Source organism: Dermacentor silvarum, chromosome 3, assembly GCF_013339745.2.
Source record: "Dermacentor silvarum isolate Dsil-2018 chromosome 3, BIME_Dsil_1.4, whole genome shotgun sequence".
Classification (NCBI taxonomy): domain Eukaryota; kingdom Metazoa; phylum Arthropoda; class Arachnida; order Ixodida; family Ixodidae; genus Dermacentor; species Dermacentor silvarum.
The window spans coordinates 104,228,649-104,249,245 of NC_051156.1; the positions used below are offsets into that span (position 1 = coordinate 104,228,649).

Sequence of the window (20,597 nt, forward strand, 5' to 3'; positions counted from 1 at the left end):
CCTGGCTTTATGTAATATTAGCTCAACTGTGCGATCACGTTCGCTGCTTACAGTCCCTGGGGAATCATCGGAGAGATACAGAGAGAGGCTAATTCTTTACTGAGATGCGTATATAGGTATCAACATAGCCAAACGCTTGCCATATTACTGCAGATGATTATTGCGAAAGATGAAACCTTAATTATTACGTAAATCAGGTACTACGTAAGACGTAGGCCTCACACTAAGTGTACGTCCGCATGGCGTTTCTGTGCCAATGCATTAAAATTGATTGTGCTTCGCTAGTTCATCTGACAAACCATCAGCCCTCGATTATTTACCAGAACAGTGCACCGTTGACAGGCGCGTATTGCCTGATTTTTCTTTGTCCTTATTTCGAATTTATCGAATAACTTCATAGTTAGAAATAAATCATCGCGATGAGTCAGCCGCGGGGGGCTGCAATACTTTTGTTCGCCGAAGAGAAATTGAAGCCCTGTGCTCCTGTTGTGCCCTAAAGACGTCAAGAACAAGATTGGATCCCGTGTGATGCCGGCGGTGACGGATGGCTCCTTCTAATGTCTCTACTGCGTTATTTTAGACAGCAATATTTCTGGAACGCTTCTTACGTGTGGCGTTGCATCTGCGCCTGACAATGGTATCGAACGGAAAAGAAATAAGACGAGCCTGACGTGAAAAGCCACTTGCCTTCCTTTGTATGTGGAGAAGAACTCTAGCTCCGTGTCAAGCGACACACCGAACATGCGAAAGCGACCGGTACAGCTCCTCGTTCTAGGTTTCGCCGTTGTCTTGCAGCTTTTGGGTAAGTCGCGCAGACGAATTTTATGATTCAATGAAGGAGCTCGCACAAGAAAATTATGGGTACCTTCATTAGCCGCGCTGCTGGTAACCAAGTTTGATGATGAAGTTGCGCAAAAGTTTCCGGTGCATTCCTTTTTTGCCTGTGGCTATTGGAAACATATTGATGTAATAAGGGACACTCAGAGGAACGCAGACAGGCACTCGCCTGCATTCCTTTCGTACTGTCTGTGTGTGTCCGTGTTTTTAACGCGACAGCGTTAAGGGCCCCGTGTCCCAGAAAATCCGGCGTCGGCGTAATCGCCGGCGTCCGTGGCGGAGAAAATCATCCCGAATCACCCCGACCATGCAGGCCCTTCAGGTGGCGCAGGGGCGTTAGGGAAGAAAACTTAATTTCTCAAAGTAAAATCCGTAAAGTACGACTTAACTACAACCTACAGACATGAGTGGATAGCGTCGGATTGTAGTTTGAATGTACGAGAAAACATAATGCTGTTACGAGTAAACTCAAACACGAACCCTTTTTTCCTGCATTTATACCTTAAAGAGCGGCGCGCCATGGTAGATTACTTGCAAAAATCCCATCCAGATGGTGTTCGCCTCCTCGGCAGGTAAGGGTGCCTCGATGTCAGCGCCGCCTCCCGACGGAGAAGCGTTGCATCGAGGCACCCTACGGAGGAGGATGAGTAGATTTTAATGAAGAGAAGGGAGGAGAGGTCGGCCTGGGGATCGTGTCTCTAGCCTGCTACTCCTCACTGGGGTAAGGGTAAGGGGAAGTGGACCCCTACGGCAGGCCAAACTGGGACTTAGCCTGCGTAATGCGTTTTGGACACGCGCGTGCCTCGGGGCAACAGCAAACAAGTAATAAAATGATCAAGAAAGGTTCTAGGGCCTTCACACTTTGATACAAGATGGCTTATATTGCCCCTGTAAAAATAACTTCCCAGCTGTGCATTTTTGTTTAGAAGTGAAGCCGACTCTAAGGGGATCGGTGTAAGCTTGGTCATTGTAAGCTGGCTTTCCCGCGTTGTGCGTTGCAGTGAAGCCTACTTACAAAGAAAAATGCGATGCGAACGGGGCGCGATAACGCTATCGCGTTCCACTCTTAAAGGCGAAGCTTAAGCGTCCTCCAATTTTTTTACAGCGAAGCTGTTAAGGGCTAGGTTCCCCACGATCGTGTCCGCGTGTAGAAAAAACACTATCATCATCAGCAATCTGCTTTGGCGGTTTCCCGCCAGTTGTGCCTTAGCACAGGTGTCAAAATGGATGAGGGATGGCCCATTATACCCCTCGCCACCGCCGATGCCACTTTCACAAGTGTCGCGATACTCGGCGGCGGCACGTCCCACCAATCGTTGTGCCGCTTTGTCTCGTGACGTAGAGCTCGCGCTTGCGCTGTTATCAGCAGTTGCCCTTTGGACTCGCTGTGGGACGGGCGTTCGTTTAACCACATCTTCCAGGATTCTGATTGATGCAGTGTGCTGCGGCTATGAACGCTGCGGCTCATACGCTAGTCTATGACGATAGGGCGGACTTCGCGCAGCAAACGCGCTACTTGGCCATCGCGCCGGGCGAAAACAAGACGCTGGTGTCCTTGCTCTTTGGCGAACAGACGAAGACGGTCAATATAGTCAATAATGACAATATAGACATTCATTATAGCAATATTCATTATAGCAGACCCACCACAGTCACAGCTTCGCTGGCTTCCATCTTCACATTAGTGGAAGGGCTCTGAATATTTTTCAGAGCCCCCCCTCCCTACCCTCCCCAGGAGCGTTGATCCTTCCCTTGCTTGCGCGATATTGAGCCACGATTGCGGGCTCACTCTCGCACACTTTCACTCGCACATACAGCATACGGCGCGCGGCGGCGATTTTAGCGCTTACTTTCGTACACTAAATTCAGCCTCTAACTTGCAAATACAGATGTCGCCGAATTCGAGCTGAAAACGTTACGCGTATGCCCTCAGTCATACGTTCGCCAATACACCTCCGTGCGACCCTCCGTGCTGGTTTAGTGGATTTAGCGTCGCGCTGCTAAGCCCCAGAGCGCGGGATCGAATCCCGGCCGCGGCGGCCGCATTTCGATGGGCGCGAAATGCACAAAACGTCTGTCCTTTGGTTGCACGTTAAAGAACCGCAGCTGGTCAAAATTAATCCGAGTACCCCACTATACGACCCAGCAGCGCACCCAGGATCCCTGCTAGGGAGGGGGGGGGGGGGGCAGCAAGCACTCTGCATAATATGCAATTTCCTTGCTTTCGCCAGAGGAATCCAACAGAGTATAAAATGCCTAATAATATAATAATGACACCAAGGATGATGACGATGTTTATTGCTTCAGCGTTTTACGCAAAATAATTCAAGAGTGAATAAAGAAATACAAGAGAATGATAGAGTGTGTTTGTTAATCAGGGGGGGGGGGGGATTCGACCTCAAGCCACCTCCTGAATTGTGATGACAATGTGCACAGAGCACTGAAGGTACACGTTGGACTGATGGGGCTGGACGCGGGGGGGGGGGGGGGGGGGTTAACTTGGCCTCAGGGGGGGGGGGGGTTACAACACCCGAAACCTACCCCGTCGGTGCGCCACTGCTAAGACCTACCTCATGATCGTATCATGGTTTGGGCCAACTAGGTGGTGTTGTTTCGGCACGTAAAACGCCAGATTTCTTTCGTTATTTTCTTTCCTTTTCTTTTTGTTTTTCTTTTTTCTTCCCGTTGTGCGAGCGTGCGTGCATGCACCGCACGCCGCCGAGCAGTGCGTTTGCGCTTTCCTACAGCGCGATGGTATGTTGCTGAGCGCCATGCGCTGTCTTTCACATACACTGTTACAATATCTCTTATCGCTACGCGAACAGTGTGCGTGGGCGTATTCGTCAGCTCTTCGCTTACCGTTGCATGTGTACTTTCACTGCTCCGCGCGCTCTTTCGTTGGTGACGTGCTTCATCGCGCGTGTTCACAACAGTTTACTTGCGGCCCTTCTTTGCACGCCTACTTGTATTGCGTGGCCGTGGCGTGTTCTTACTTTATACTCAGTTGTTTACTTCCGTTCTGCGCCGATCCCGACGCGTGTAACCAACTTTTGATTTTTGTTTGTTCCGCGTCACGGTTTACGTCACAGCTCCATAATGCTGCGACCGATCGGCTTGCAACTATACTAAACGGCTTTCTGCGGTATATATGAACCCACGCCTATGGTTACTGTAAAGAAATGCGCGCCTTGCAAGCAAGACTGTAGTGGCCACGTCATTCAGTCAATTGGTCAGTCCGAAGAGCTCATCTTCTGTGGACCGCTAGCCCTTCAGTTTAATCGCTTTCATTCAACTGCCGTTGCTTGCAGAAGAATTTGCGGTGAACGAAAGACAGGTTGTTGGTCATACTGCTTGGTTTTGGCACGTAAAACCCCAGAAAGAAGGTATACTGCTTAGCGCGAAGCGAGAAAATGGTAATAATATGGTAATACTATACAATGTGTACTCTATGGTAAGCTCCATTGTAATAGTGCGCAACAATATTCAGTAGAAAATTCACTGCATGCAGAAATGCACGTATGAAGCTAGGATTTCTTCACAATAGCGTAAATCAGAATTAGTTAAGAAAAAATATAAATACAGGAAACAGACAGGGTGTCCTGTCTGCGGTTTCAGAGCGAAATTAAGAGAAAAAGAAGATTGCCCTTCATTTTATGTTCTCCGAGACAACCTATTGCTGCAAAACTTATGAAAGTAGAATTTTGAAAGAGTATAGTTTGTCAGTAGATGATATAACGTCTCTTTGAGGCTCCTTTAACGCTTTCGAAGCCAGCGGCACGCCCTCTCCTCATATGCCATGTATATGTTTTTGTCATCAACCTGTTGACCCACTTATGAGGAATACATGTTCTCTTTTGTTGCTGCTGGAACAATAGATGCTGCGGCCGGAGAGTCTTGCCCGAAGAAGATCTGGCGACAACTTGTAAGTCCCCTGATTGTAGATATTCACCGTGCAACCACCCATTCGGCCGAATATATTGTCTGCTTTTGTAAAGGACCATAACTGGCAATTAGGCAGTTAAGCCCCTTGTACACAAACAGAAAGGGTAGGGATCGAGTGGTGGAGGGAAAGAACAGGTGTCACATAAAACAAGCTCGAACGCTGGACACAAAAGCTTCAGAGCACACCTGATGCAGATATTCTGCACTCCTGCACAGTGCACTGTATACCGCAAATTGGCCAATGAGCGCTACATTTATATACGTATATAACACGAGCGATAAGACTAAGAGAAGCCGAGGGGCTCGATTCTTTTTGTTTAGTTACAATCACATGAAGCCAATGGACGACGAACCATCTGGAAATTTGCATCTTCTACTTAAATGAAACGCCGAAGTCACAATACTTATATGACCGCCTGCGATAGGCTGAACGATGGACGCTTGTGCATGTTTGTGTATACTGTGACCATTTCCTCTCTTTTTTTTTCACCTTTCGCTCCCCTTCGCCAATGCAGGGTAACCAACCAGGTTCGGACTGGTTAACCTCCTTACTTTTTACTTAGCACTCCAGTTCCCCTCTCTCTGCACTACGTGTGCGGTGCTTTACCTTTGAGGTACTTGTACTATATAGGTATAGGTACTGGTACTATATATAGGTATAGGTACTTGTACTATATATGACCAACTCCTGTAGTGAATGTTAGCCAGCGACATTCATAGCTATGGAGGGTGGATGTGGAACATTCTTTCAACTGCAGGGGTCACGTAGTGCGTGAACTTAGGAACAGGAAACTGGTCAACAAACCCTTTTATGTTACCTCATGGCATCAAGGCTGTCAAAGTCTATAGACCCTCGCTATGGACAGAACAGCTTACGTCATGGGACCGGGTACATGTTTTACATTATAGTGGTGGTGTTAGCACTGACTTAAATTTTACGACACTTCCTCGCTCATGAAATTTTTTGCGTGATGATGACACTTTGCACACCTTTTACTAATAATAATGTATCAATCAAGTATTGCTGCACATAAGGTCCGTTTATGATAACTCTAAGTTTGCTTTTTACGTCTTAGTCTGCCGTCTCTCCCTCTGACCGTAAATTCACGGGGGCATGCGTGCATGCTCACCCGAAGTCATTTATGCTTTCATTCGTGTCGCAAGCGCTTATATGTGTTCTATAAATGGATGTTTTTTTTTCGTTTTTGAACATACAGTAACTGGAAGAAGCTTTGCAAGTTAACTACTAGGATTATTTTTTTATTTCGAAGCACTTGATTTTCGCAGGGGCTCACGGGGTATTTGAGCTCGTGTAGGTACTGGTGCCGAGGTTTGCTGCCTAGGATTGGTTACGAAAAAGATGGGACGCCCTGCACGGTGAGTTGCCGCCGTCTTCTTTGTTCTTAGTGTCTGTCTCGTTTGCATGCTTGTCTCAGCGTGATGAATTATCGCAAGCGCCACCGCGCAGTTGCACACTCCACTGTATCCCAATGAAGAAACAAGAGAAAGAAAGGTTGAGATCGCTTTATTAAAAAAAATAAGGAAAAAGAAAGAAACCAACAGCAATTTGAGGCAACAGCAACTACAACTATATATAGAAAGGCCGCGTTGTCGTCTTCAAAAGTTGTCGTCACGAGGTAATACTATGCAGCTCAAGTTCAGAGCGATCTTCATCCATTGATAAACCGAATCACCAAGAGCCTGCGAGGGCCACTTCACCAAATAAAATAAATTGTGGCATTTTACACCACAACGCTGCATGGCTATAACAGACGCCCTAGTGGGCTGTTCCGGATTAATTTTCGCCACTTGGGGCTTTTTAACGTACCCACAATGAACGCGTAGTGAATAAGGAGATGATGCTCCTGTTATGTCGTCTACTCTTATTCGTGGATTTGTTTTGTGTTAAGATGATATTTTTGAATGCTCCGACGATGGCTAGTTGTTGAAACACCATAGCTAGAAGTGCGGCTTTTAATGGCGCGTCTAGCCATAACATAAATGGAAGTTTGGCGCGAACAAGGCACGTATAACGAAAGGAAAAGCTATGAGCCGCTCCGAGCACACATACATAAAGCAAAGCTATCCTTTTTATGTGTGTGCTCACTTGCGCCTAACTTACATTTAGCAATGATGTTTCACAAACTAACTTAGCAAGACATTCTTCTAAGATGACTTTCTTTGCGGCCACCAATCCACAACTTCGCATCTCGGCGGGAGCGATGAGAGCGCGACAAGATCCCGGGTATTCATCTCCAGGAAATGCTAAAATAAGCATGCAGTTCGCCTCTTGCAGGAACGTCTTGCTTTTGAAAATGCAGAGCTGGTGAGAACAGCAGCCGAAGTATACTGAGCGCACTAGAGTATATATACTGAGCATACGAAGTATACTGAGTGCACCGCTGGTAACCGTTCAGTAGCATCTGGCGCCGTCCACGGAAGAGTGCAAAGAAGATTGTGTGCACAGTACGCAACATGACTGCTTGTTTCATTGTTTTCCTCACCAGCCTGCTCAGCATTACCTAACTCACCTGTACCAGTTCTTCTCCATATCAATTGTCCCAGTATGCATGCAGTAGCGAGCTAGAGGGATGTCGACGGCCGACATGTACAGAGCGGTCCACTGTTAAAGGAAACACTTGAGTCCAGAGCATGTCCGGATTTTCATCTCCCGCAAGAGTACAATCGCCTAGATTTGCGGTTGGTATAGCTTTGACTCATTTCTACACACCTGTGCGGTGCACTGACACTGCTTCCACAGCCACTAGGGCGTCCGCACATTGAGAGGCGCACATTCGAGTGTTCCATTTAACAGTGGACCGCGCTGTACACGTTTCCTTCCAGGGTTGAATGCAATAAATTTTGGAGCTCAAGGTTCCGAAACTGCACAGTGGGTTACGAGGTACGCCGTAGTGGAGTGCTCTGGATTTATTTTGATCAACAACGTGGTGTTCTTTAACGTGTACCCGAAGCATGGCACCTGAGGGTTTCTCGCATTGCGACGACATTTGAATGCAGCATCCGCGGCCGGGAATCGAACCCGCGACCTCGTGCTCAGTATAGTGCAGCGCCCAGAGTCGCTGAGTCACCGCGGCGGGTTCAAGGGTTAGCCGTGGGCAACATGCGCACCGCTTGCGCGGCTGGAAAGTTCTCGGGACCAGCCGTCCTTGTAAATATGTACTCAGCGAAAAAAAAAAAAACATAATTGCCTATGATAAAGACGGGAGTCAGCAAAATTTTAGCGATTACACACTCGGAAGGCCCGAGTGTCTGACATTTCCCCCCCTCCCGGTTTTACTGCTATCGCAGAGATTCTTCCGAAGTGGGGCCTGCCGGAACGGTTACTGCATCACGGATGTCCCGCCCGACCCGAGTCTACAAACACAGGGTGACGGGGCTGGCGGACGAAACGGCGGTGGCGTTGTCCAGTCTACCGGTAGCGGAAGTGCTGTGGCCGTGCCGCCTTCCAAGGCGCAGGGAGCAGCCACCACCGGAAGCACTGCTGTGACCAATGATGCCGTGGCCGGTGGTGTCGTAACGACTGCGGCACAAAGCCCAGACCAGCGAGTCCCTGCACCCGTGCCTAACACCTAAGGCAATGTTAGTGTCGGAGGCACCAGCGAAGAGCTCCGTTAGCCGCCGGGAAACAATAATAAAAGGGTTTAAGCTGTCTGCTGGCGTTGTATAATACCTGCTACCCACTTTGTAGCTGTCTGGCATTCCTATTTGCGTAGAGATACCCATCCTCTGTAAAAAAAAAAAAAGTCACAGGCCTGCGCGGCACACGCAGCACAGTCACGGCGTAAGCTGGTGGAGCGGCTCAGTAGTAGCTCCAATTTCGGCACCACGCACAGCAGGGTCTTCGCGGCAGTCTGTTCACCTCGTTTTCACGAGAACGATCTGAACTGTCCGCCTAGCGTCGACAGCGAGCTGTGGCACTTGTAATGCTCTCTGCACAGCAGTCTGTTGAACCCGATCAACCGTTAAAACTGCAACTTACATGTTGGGCACGCCGCGTTTGCAGGCACATTAACTAGATGGCGCCACCATACTGGCGGAGGTAGCGGAGGCTCGGCAGCTCAGAAGCGCGTTGATTGCGCGCCTCGTCTGAATCGCATATCGCCGTCTGCGCCTGTGCGCGCTACGTTTGCACGCAATTTACCTAGATGGCGCCATCATACTGGCGGAGGCTCTGGTCGTCTGCCCCTGCGCGTTTGCCTTATAGGGCATTTCCGCTGGCCGATAGCAAGCGCTTGCGTGGCTCAGTGGTAGAGTACCTGGCTCCAACGCAGCGGGCGCCGGTTCGATCCAGGCGGGAAACGCGTACTTTTTTCGCATTTCCGGTGATAGCGGTTACGCGTGGCATACGCTGCGGCCGGCAGCGGCGGCATCATCGCGAACCGAAACAGTTACTGGAAAGAGCCCATAACAGCTTACGCTGTAAACAAAAACACTTATGTGGCAAAACTGGGCCTTAAGAGGAAGCTTTAGCTTGGAAGCTCCTGTCTAAATACATGGGAATGGATAAATCGTTATTCTCGGCAAACGCTGCACCGGTTGGGACCGCGGTTATTGCCCCCATTTACAGCAAAAAACTTCAAACTTACCCACTGTAGAATTATGTTCTTTTATTTAGGCCAACAAGTCTTTAGAAAGAAATCCACTCCAGTCGAACGCTCAAACTCCCACAAATGAGAGCAGCGTTTCTTGTGCTCGCGCACCGTTCCTGGGAGTGATGCAGCCTTGTAAGGGCGTGGCCAGACAAGTGCTGGGTTCTTTAACTTCACGAAGTTCCGAGGAACACCTGGACGCCACCCAAGTGCACCTACGACTACTTGGAGGGACAGGAGGATTCCACAAAGCTCGCCACCACGGGGAACGCTAACCCAACGCCAACTCGGTGAGCCGTCGGCAGCTGCACCGACGTCGGGATTCCCGCGTCGCAGTTGCGCCTGCCATGGCTCTCGACGCGGAAACTAATCAAGAATCCCACCAGCTTCAGCATGATGGGACAGCAGACGACCAAATGGACGAAACTCAAGACCACTCTGACTTGGTGAGTCGAGACGCTAACATCTCCCACTCGCGTGAGGAAGAGAACGCTAACTGGCAGGCAGTGAAATCCGCCAAACAACGTAAACAAGAGGCTTTGGAGCGAAGGCGCGGCAACGCAGAGCCCCGAAACCAATTTCAAACGAGCACGTCAACCTATAAGAAATTGCCTAAACTACCGCCATTGCCTAAGGACGATTACAAAATCGTCATTCGCCCAAACCAAGGCCTCCCACTAAGAAATATTCTCACTCCCACGCTTGCGCAAGCAATCATAGATGCATGCCAAGCTGCCTTCAAGGATGACAAATTCATCCTTAGAATTAATCCGGGATCAATCATTGCGATCCTATCGACCAAATATGAAGCAGTTGCGGACAAAGCACGCCTCATACGCACGCTCGTATTGAACGGCAGGGCCCACGCCGTCCGTGCCTACGCCGCAAACGGAGACGACACTCTAAGAGGGGTCATCCACGGTGTACCGATGAACACCTCGACCGACACTCTCATGGCCCACCTCCGTGTGAGAACGCAAGGGGTAGAGATCATCACTGCTCGAATGATTGGCTCAACCAAAAGTGCAGCTGTCACCTTTTTGGTCCCACACTACCTCGAGCCGTGTACTATTATGGAGGGGAGCTTCGTTGCTACCCATTCAGACCCACAATTCAAGTTTGCAAGGTCTGCCGAGAGAAAGGACACCGCACAGACGTCTGCCCGCATCCGGACCGCCCTATTTGCTGGCTGTGTGGACTAACAGATCCAACAAATGGACACCCGTGTGCTATTAGTGGCGCCTCGTGCGGGGAGGCCCATCCCACAGGGGACCCAACTTGCAAAAAGAGACTTAAGCCAGCGAAACCTAAACAGCCACAACTGGAGGCCAACCACATTCATAAGATCCCCTGGGACAACAACAACCACCCACAGAGGACGAAGAACATCCGCTGGTTCCAGGCGCGTAGCCAGGGGGGGGGGGGGGGGGATGAAGCCCCATCAGCTCCCCCCGAAATTTTTTCATGCTGGCATGCATCGCCGACCAAAACTACCACCGACGCCGGCAATCATGCTGGATTTTGTCTACAATGTCCTTTTCACGCTCGAAAAGACATTTCGGCACGAACATTGCGAACTCGGGCTGGATTTCGTGACAACGCCCTTGCACCTGGAGTAACGTAACGCAAGGAGCCCCATCCGAGCACAAACTTTCAACGGCTTTTCGATTGCGAGCGGGCGCGTTGCGGCATCTCGCAGCGGCCGCGGAAGAAACGAAGCGCATGGATTTCAATTACGAAACTTTATGGGTATAAAGTTCTCATAAACTTTTGACGCGAAAGGTGCGCTGACATTTCCAAAGCCATGCTTTAAAAGATTTTCAATTCTAGAACTTTATGGGGTTAATGTTGTTATAAACTTGGGCCAACATGCGTGCACTGAAACGCTCCTGTCCAAGCCGTTCCATAAATGGAAGCGCGCGCTCGCAATCTCCCACACACACGAAAATACTAAATATCACCATAACTGTCAGCTATAGCAGCTGATAATTTTCTCCAAACATTTTCAGGAAGCGTGCCCAATGTGATTGATCAGCTGGACCAGGGCAGGCAAAGTAAAATATGAGAAAACAGAAGAAAGTGAACGGCCTATTATTGAGTATCTTTTTTTTTTTTTTTTGCCGGCGACAAGGTCTGGCTCTCCGTGGCAACAGGGACAGGGGCCCTATGGATTTAAGCAATGCCCCCGATGAAAATACAGGCATTTTCAGAGTGCTTCTGCGCATGCGAGCTGATTGTGGAGATACATATCTGAAGAACCATTTGGAAAGTTGCCCCAGTATTGCCTCGTATTTAAGCCCAGACCCACAAAACCAAATTATAGAAATTTGTGGTGACATTATCAAAGAAAGCTTAGATTCAAAAGCAGGCTGCTTCTCCATACTTCCTGACAAAACGACGGACATCGCTGGAATCGAACAGCCTACTGTTCCTGCAAGGTACCTAAACAAGTATGGCAACGACATCAAGGGAGTGTTTTAGGTTTTAGCACCGGAATAGATGCCCATCTCTCACTGCGACAGCAGGTTTTAAGTAAATGTGTAAATACTGCTGCAGCTTCTAGTCACCCTTCCAGTGACCACTGCCAGCGCAGAGAGAATATTTTTTAACAAGAGTTTACTAAAAAACTACTTGCGCTCTACAATGTCTGCGGAACCCATGGTTAGGCTGGCGCTTCTATACACCCACAGAGACGTCGGCATCAGCGTGTCCGAAGTCATTGACCGCTTCGCTCAACTTTCCCGCCGAGAGAAATTTGTCCTTTAGATAGCGAAGCAGCAAAAATCAATGCAAGTAAAAAGCACTGTTCCTTCAGGTCCATAAGTTCTTAATTATGAAAACGTATGACCGTTCATTAGCTTTTAAAACCCCAGAAATCTTCGCCGTTTATTCTAGCAGTTAGCATCATGATCACAATTATCAGGCGAATAGAAAAATTACGCGGATACCAATAACCAATTTTGACCGACCTTGCTCATTGAAAGCCCGGCCCACGCGGTGTTCGCCAAAAACACACTCGGATATTGGGTAGTTCAACTTACCGCATTATCTGTGGCCTTCGTTTGTCCTTTTCTTTCCATTTCAGCTACCTGTTTTTATTTCTTTTATTGCGATAGCAATTATATGGACCCTTCAACCGGATTTCTGCCGTCGGCGTAAGCCGTCGCCGTTGCCGTCGCCGTGAGGTTCCCTATAGATAAAATCTTCGCCGCGCGCCGTATGCCCGAGCGGAAGCGTGCGGGGACGCGCGCTATCACGGAGAGCGAACGCACTCAATCTCCCACGCGCAAGCAAGGAAGCGGGAAGCCAGCGCCGGAGGGAGCGGGGTGGGGGGGGGGGGAGGGGGGGGGCGCACTTCTACTCTGCCAACAACCGCGCTCGTCGCTTATCTCCACCGTCGCTTATCTCCACACGGCTCTGACCTTTATGCGCCGTGCATTCGCCGCTCAGTTTCCGTTGAAGCGATAGACCGCACGTACCTTCGCCCGTTGCTGCGGCGTATGCGCTTGCTGCCAGCGTTTTGACAGTCGTTGTCTGCAGTCATTCAGTGTTATCTATTCATGTTTGTTTGTGCGCACTCACACCACGCTTGTTCAATCAGTTAGTAATAGTCGGGCCACATTTTCCAACGCACGCTACACATGCAATGCTGCCCGGGTCGGCAGTGCAGCGCTACAGGTGTGTCCCTTCGCACGCGCTGCCCACGGGAAGCGCTTCTCATCAACACCACCGTTTCACACGCGCCTTCTCGTGGTCATCGAGTCTCTCTTCATGTCGGTCTACTTACGCCGCAGCACACCTGCTTACTTAATCAGCTCATGTTTACTACAATTCATATTGCTACCAAAGCCGCTCACCTTACTTCGTATGACATTGCTGTGTTGCTATCGCATTCATTGCTTCGCCCTTAGGGCGAAACTGTGACATTTTTGAAACGAAGGAATACCCTCCTTTAATTTGGGTGCAGAATAATTGTTCGCGTTGTGCAGGCAGTTAAATTACACATTTTCGTACTGATTTATGCATTATTCCTCTATTATTCTACCCACATGGCGCTGTCGCGACCGCTGCATGGCCCAAGTACATATCACGATTTCTGCGATCATAGTTATGTTCTTGCCTAGATCATCTGTCTTTCTGCGCACAAAGTTTACTATCTGTGACTGAGCAACATGTTTATTTGTCTTATTTGACGCATTATATACAGTGACGTTTGCTTAAATACGTAGATTTATTGGAGACTCGGACGTATTCTTAAATATCTTATTGCGAGGTTTTGTGTGTACAAGCAGTGAACTTAGTTTCCAGCGACTCTTTTTTTTGCCCTTTAGTGAGTTGTATCTTCGCATTTCTATATTCCATTCTATCTTCGCATTTCTAATATGTATTTTGCAGAACTCCCACTTTTCATTTGTACTCACTGCTGCGAGTATTATCTCGGTGTAATTACAATACACGACGAATTACAGCTGCTCCGGCGCAATCGATTGCAACGAGGGATGGAATCATTGAGGTTTCTTCCTGGCCGTTGCATATGTAGAAAAATGTAAACAAGGTTCTTGAATGACAAAGATTCATCAAAATATTGGTCCTCAACTTATTCATTTCATGGCCTTGACGTTTTTCATATAAGCTGCATGCACTGCTTTGCTGGTTTCGAACTGATATTGACCCGTTTCGCGGCAATCCCGTGGGCGTTGCCATATTTGATCACGTGGTGACGCGTCCATTGCCTGCCTCAACTGCCTCCGTTGCCTCCTTGTTTACAATGGAAGTGTATGACGACGGCGCGGCTTAGAAAACCTCTGTTTTCGGAGATATCGTAGACGGTGACTAGGTGGACGACACGAAGCTTTGATCACCTGCAGCTTCAGAGAACATGCAAAAGCGCTTTCGGAGCTGATTAAGCTATGTCTAAACGGCGCAAGCAGTGTATATGGTGCTTCTTCTAAAAGCGGGGCTAAATATGCATTACAAGCTTTGCGATTATGAATTCAGTCAGGATTAGTGTGTTTTGCTCTTTGTTCTTTATTCGGCAAATATTTTGAAGCAGTGGCTTGTCAGTTTCTGACTCAGTGAAGTTCCTCGGTGCGGCCACTATCTGATTATTTTCTGCCTAATCGCTCGCGGGTGCGCACAAGGCTTGAAACGTAGCTGTTTTCTACATTGTAATACCTTGTAGCAAATATACATTACAGCTAGTAACTTGCTTACTCTTGTGGACCGTCACGAAACACTCAGCTTCCCCCATTGGTGCGCCATAGTTGTAGTCCGTCATTTATTGTGTGTATACAGTGCGCATATATTCAAGTGTGCGTCCATTCACTTATTCTTGATACGTCGGCGATAGGGTGGGCGTAATTTTTCTTGTCATTTGGACAGATGTGTGATAACGTGCGCGAAACTTACTATGACAGGAAGCGGCGCTACTCCCTTTGTCATTGTTTAACGAGTGGTACTCACTCTTGCCGACGTTCTGGGGATGAAGCCCTTTCTTTGAAGGTTAGCGATACAAGGCGGGCGGATGAGCAAATTTCTGTATCCTCGAGGAAAGCCGTACATCACGAAGTGCCGGTAACACGTTCGGACAGTTGCAGCAGCTGTCCGCGAACTTCGCCACACAGATTCATTCTATTCCTTAACATGCCAGTCACTATTTTTGCAGCCAACTACTGCACACGTCTTTCACATTACATTATTCAATCCAGCATGATTGGAGCACAGTGTGTTAGCGAAAACTCAGTTGCATTTTCGACAGCTGATCGCACAGAAGCAAGGTAGAAGCGGTAATGGTTTCGTATTCGTGCGCGGTGGCTGAGGAGAGGTATGGTGCGCCGCCGTGAGCGCCATCTCGTTTCTCTAAAACAAACTGCACCGCGAAAAGGGTCAATAGTTCTAAAGTTCGTGTGATGTTTTCTTTACTTATTAATTAGACAAAAAACACACGGAAGCATTGATATCAGTTATTTCTGCCACAATTTTCGGGGCATACGAATATTTTTTATGAAAACATACATATTTTAATGGACAGCGCATAGCGTTCAATAATTCGTTTGCAGCATCTAATATACAATGAAATTGGCAATGCAGTTATTATTCATGCATTTGATCCCACGACAAATTCTATAAGGAGGAGGCCGCGCTGCAACCTGAGCCCCCCCCCCCCCCCGAACAAAATTTCTGAGCAAGATCTTGGGACCATGGCTTCGAATATCACAGCTGCAAAAGGCCACAAAAGCGCTGCTGCGATTTTTAAAAACTACAGGACTGAGTGACCGTCTATGACCCGGACTGATTGATAATCAGTGATAGAACAGAGATCTGTTGCTATGTCGGCGATATCAACAGTGGACTTTCTATTCTTCTCTTAATCTCTCTCTCCCCTTTTTCCTTCCCCCAGTGTAGGGTAGCCAACCGGGCTCAGTCCTGGTTAACCTCCCTGCCTTTCATTAAATCATTTTCTCTCTCTCTGGCTACGCCACTGGCTGGTTCTCTTCCGAAGAGGAAGAAGAAGCCTACAAATCGGGCGACAACAAGCGCCGCTCTCGGTCGCGCTCGCCGTCCCTGAACCGACGACCACAAACGCCACCAAGGAAACGCCACCAAACACCGACTCTGCAGAAGAACCACCACAACATTTCGCTAGCAGGAGGTGGCAGAAGCATCGATGGGAACAATGGACACATCCAACAGACATCATAGGCCAAGGTAAGCTGGGCGGAGGTCGTGGCTCCCAAAGCTGCACATACTACACCCATTACACAAAACGTAGAATATCAAAGAGTAATCATCGAAAAGAAACAACTGAAACAACGCCTAGACGGATATGAGAGCAAAATAGCATGGCTCGAAAAACAGCTGTCCCAACTTATGGGAACCACAAGACCCTCAGTACGGTCTACACAACAGCAAATAGTCAGCCCAAAGGAAAAGCCACAAGAGAACGGGCACGCACAACCGCAACCTACACCAGACCTCGATCCTGTAGTTCACACAGGTATACAACAACCTGAAGCAAACCTCACGATACGACAACTGCAACTAATGCAACAACAAATAGAGCAGCAAACTAAAATACAAATGCAGCAGTTTTTGGTAGAATTTCAGAAACTAAAGCGTTACGTTCACGAAACCCTTAACAAAGAATCGAAGCGTAGACGTAAGCATACCATACAGAGATCCCAGGAGTCCGATGACAAAAACATGCTTACCTCGGACGCTGAAAGCACAACCATCACCTCGCATCATGGCAAATAGGCGACCCAGAACAAAAAGAACCTCACAATATAGTCCTGGAACTGTCGTTCCTTGCACAACAAACACGCTACACTCACACTATACATACAGGCGGCGCTGATCCCTCCAGACATAATCTGCCTGCAAGAAGTGGGAGCTAGGCCCAAGGCGATTACGGGCTACAGACTGCACATAGAGCCTAACCACCCAAAGGTACCGACACTCGTCAGGAAGGAATTCGCAGCGACACTCGCAACGGTACCGTACGAAGACACTCCACACCACATCGTCACTCTCTGGCCAGCCAAGAAGGGACGTCCGAAGCAGGTAATATGCAACCTATATAGTCCCCCACATGACCGGAAAGCGGAGTTTGGCCACATCTTCCAACATCTGAACACCACGCTTGAACCACGCGACCGCCTAATCATCACAGGGGATTTCAACGCATGGCACACGACATGGGGATACGCAAAAACAGACCCAAAGGTACGAGACTACTAGAGGCGATACAGTGATATGACTACATACTCCTCACGACACTGGGAAGGCCGACCCGAATGGGAAACAGCGTAAACAGGGACACCACACCCGACCTTGCCATCACCAACAATGCCAGGGCCATGCGCTGGAACGTGTTGGATGACACCCTGGGCAGCGATCGTAATATAGTGGAAATAACCTATGAAACAGCTCAACTACGACGCCCCCTCGGAAAAGCCAAAATCACAAACTGGACTAAGTATCGAGAGCAACAAGAAGTAGGAAATGGGCCCCAACCAGGAACTATAGCTGACTGGACTCACTACATTAAGGGCCTCTATGATGAAAACACTAAAATATATCAGACTACGGCAGACACCCCCGCCATCGACAATCACTTGACACACCTTTGGGAAGCTCTTCGGGGACTCACCAAACGGTGGCGCCGACAGAAACTAAACAGAAAACTGAGACTCCGAATAGCGGAAATCACAGAGAAGGTGAACGCATACGCGAAAGAACTCTACCATAACAATTGGCGCACATTCTGTGACTCCCTAAGAGGCACATTAAGCACGAAAAAGACATGGAACATCCTACGGAGTCTTTTGGACCCCTCAACCACAAGAACCGAAACAAATGCTACACTCCAACGGTTAGCAGGGGAATTTCAAGGGGACCATGATCAATTAATACAAGAGCTGAAACAACGGTACACAGGAGAACGCAAGCGGGACGGAAATTCAATAACTAGTCAAGAATACAAAGGAACACCCAACCACGAGCTGGACGCACCCATCACCTTCGCAGAGGTGTATGCAGCGGCGCAAAGCTTCAAAAAGAATACAGCACCCGGATTGGATGGTATTACAAACGCCATGATACGGAACCTTAGCACTGACACATTACAAGCCATCACGGACCACTTCAATCAAGAAATATGGACACCGGGTGCAAAACTACCCACTGAGTGGACAATGGCCCAGATCGTACTAATACCGAAACTAGGAAAGCGGAGAAGCCTTGACCAGCTGCGACCAATATCACTAACATCCTGTATGGGCAAAATGTTAGAAAAAATCATACTCACTCGCCTCGAACAATACACAGAAGAACAGGGGCTCCTACCAACATCTATGTACGGATTCAGGTGAGGGATGTCTGACCAGGACATATTCTTATTGCTCAAAGAGGAGGTGCTCAACCCACCTCCAGGTAGCCTCAACAACTTACTCCTTGCCCTCGACATCGAAAAAGCCTTCGACAACATCGCGCACTTCTGCCATACTAGACGGCCTCACAGCCATTGGATGCGGTGAACGCATATTCCATTATGCCTCTACATTGCTTGGCAATCGCAAGGCACAGATTGGCATGGCCGGAACCAACTCACCACCATACGAACTTCCACTGAAAGGCACGCCTCATGGTTCCATCCTGTCCCCATTCCTGTTTAACATCGGGCTCCGGAAGCTAGTCCTACAACTCGAGGATATACCGAATCTGGGCTGTGCCTTTTACGCAGACGACATTACACTATGGGCAACAAAGGGCTCCTATGGAGAACGGCAAGATGTCCTGCAAAACGCTATAGACAAGATTCAAAGCTACCTTCAGGCGGCAGGTATGACCTGCGCCCCAAACAAATCGGAATACCTGCAGATAAGACCACCGCGCACCCAGTCCAACCATGCACCCCCACTTCACCTGACGATTGCCGGACTGCAAAGACTGGGATACCCGCTCACCCCCAATACTGCGGAGACGACACAGTCATCAACAGGATCCCGGTAGCACGAATTCTGGGCATGCACATACAAGAAAATAACAGCGTAAAGACGGCAATAGACAAACTCAAACACACCGTAAAAAGTATTACAACCCTCATAGCTAGAACAGCAAGAAGTAAAGATGGGATGACAGAAGGCGAGACATTACGCCTCGTACAGGCCTTCGTCCTCACCCAAATCACCTTCGCTCTGCCCTTCCAAGCTACACGCAAGACCGAAATAGAAAACATCGACAAGCTCATAAGAATCGCATACAAAGCTGCACTCCAACTTCCGAATTGCACGAGCACAGACAGGCTCATGTCGATAGGCATAAATAACACATATGAAGAACTGGCAGCCGCAACGCTAATCGCACAAAGAGAACGACTCAACACCACACACCAGGGCAGAAAACTACTGCAAAGACTGGGATACCCGCTCACCCCCAATACTGCGGAGACGACACAGTCATCGTACCGATGCACCTACAGGCTCGCATCATCGTGGAACCGGTCCCCAAGAACATGCATCCGCTATACAACCAAAAGCGCCGGCAAGCACGAGCCCGAAAACGCGTCCAGAGAAGGAACGATCCTGATACTTACTTCACCGACGCTAGCCTTTACTCCACAACACCACAAGGCCCCAGAAAACCGGCATACGCAACGGCAGTAGCTAACCAAAAGAAAGTGGTGGCCTGCGCATCTATACGCACCAGATCAAGCGCCACCGCAGAGGCAGCAGCCATAGCCCTCGCAATCAAAGAAGCAGAACGAAGAGGTCGCTCCGCATATATCCTGACGGATTCACAGGCCGCCTGTCGGTTATATATTAAAGGCACACTTCCCAGGTGCGTCACCGATATCCTGGGCCCCACACTGACTGAGGACCATGGGATCGTCTGGTGCCCAGGGCACACAGGCCTCGAAGGCAACGAGGAGGCCGACTGTGTAGCTCGCGGGCTTGCTGGCCGAGCCACAGAAGACTCTTCGAGGCCCCTCACAAACCACCATGAAGATCCCATCACGAGCAGGCAGATTTTGGAGGACCAACGCCTGACCAGACGAAAGTACGCTCCTCCACATCCCAAGTTAAGCAGCCAACAAGCCAGGGACTGGCGCCGCCTTCAAACCAACACTTACCCGCACATATCAAGGTTGCACGCAATGTTTCCAGAGGTATACAAAACCAGTGTATGCCCCTGGTGCAACGACCACACAGCCACACTGACACACATTACATACCAGTGTAGGGGAACGCCCAGCCGAGGCAGTATCCAGGCTGGTGAGCTCATCACAGACACTCACAACGTGGTCTTGGGAGGCACGACTTTCCGAGCTGGCACTGGGAAGCCAACTGGCGACCCTGGACCAGGCCCGGCGAGCCGCCGCGGCCAGTGGGGCTCTACAAGAGGGCTCCACCCGAGAATAACCACACCAACCACTCTTCGTACAATAAAGTTTATTCTCTCTCTCTCTTGGCCTGCAGGTCGCTGCAGTCCCGCGGGATGCGTTTTATGGTCAGGCTGACGCCAGCATTGCATGTGGAGCAAAACATTTGCGGTGTTGTCGACCTTTCGCCGCTGTCAGCCGTTTATACATTTATTGTGTGCGCGTCCTCACCTTGGCTCTACAGATACGCCACTTGGCAGGAACATCATCAGTCAGTGCGGCTCGAGTGCGGGTATTGTTTATCGACACTTTGCGCGCCCCTATAG

The 20,597-nt window shown here is 49.1% G+C and overlaps 1 protein-coding gene across 1 annotated transcript; it reads left to right on the forward strand.

The window, feature by feature from the left end:
• Positions 1-672: 672 nt before the first annotated feature.
• On the forward strand, positions 673-8,449 carry LOC119445649 (uncharacterized). Its single transcript, XM_037709925.2, has 4 exons — positions 673-802; positions 4,713-4,759; positions 6,067-6,156; positions 8,089-8,449. Exons 1-4 carry the CDS (start codon positions 742-744, stop codon positions 8,371-8,373), a joined length of 483 nt encoding a protein of 160 aa, XP_037565853.1. The 5' UTR covers positions 673-741; the 3' UTR covers positions 8,374-8,449.
• The last annotated feature ends 12,148 nt before the right edge of the window (positions 8,450-20,597 follow it).

What these genes read in the sequence shown, in the direction of transcription:
- LOC119445649 (XM_037709925.2), top strand. Translation starts at nt 742, where the DNA reads ATGCGAAAGCGACCGGTACAGCTCCTCGTTCTAGGTTTCGCCGTTGTC. An exon ending in CGTTGTCTTGCAGCTTTTGG is followed by an intron (nt 803 to 4,712) that starts GTAAGTCGCGCA and finishes CTGGAACAATAG; the next exon opens with ATGCTGCGGCCGGAGAGTCT. An exon ending in AAGATGGGACGCCCTGCACG is followed by an intron (nt 6,157 to 8,088) that starts GTGAGTTGCCGC and finishes CTGCTATCGCAG; the next exon opens with AGATTCTTCCGAAGTGGGGC.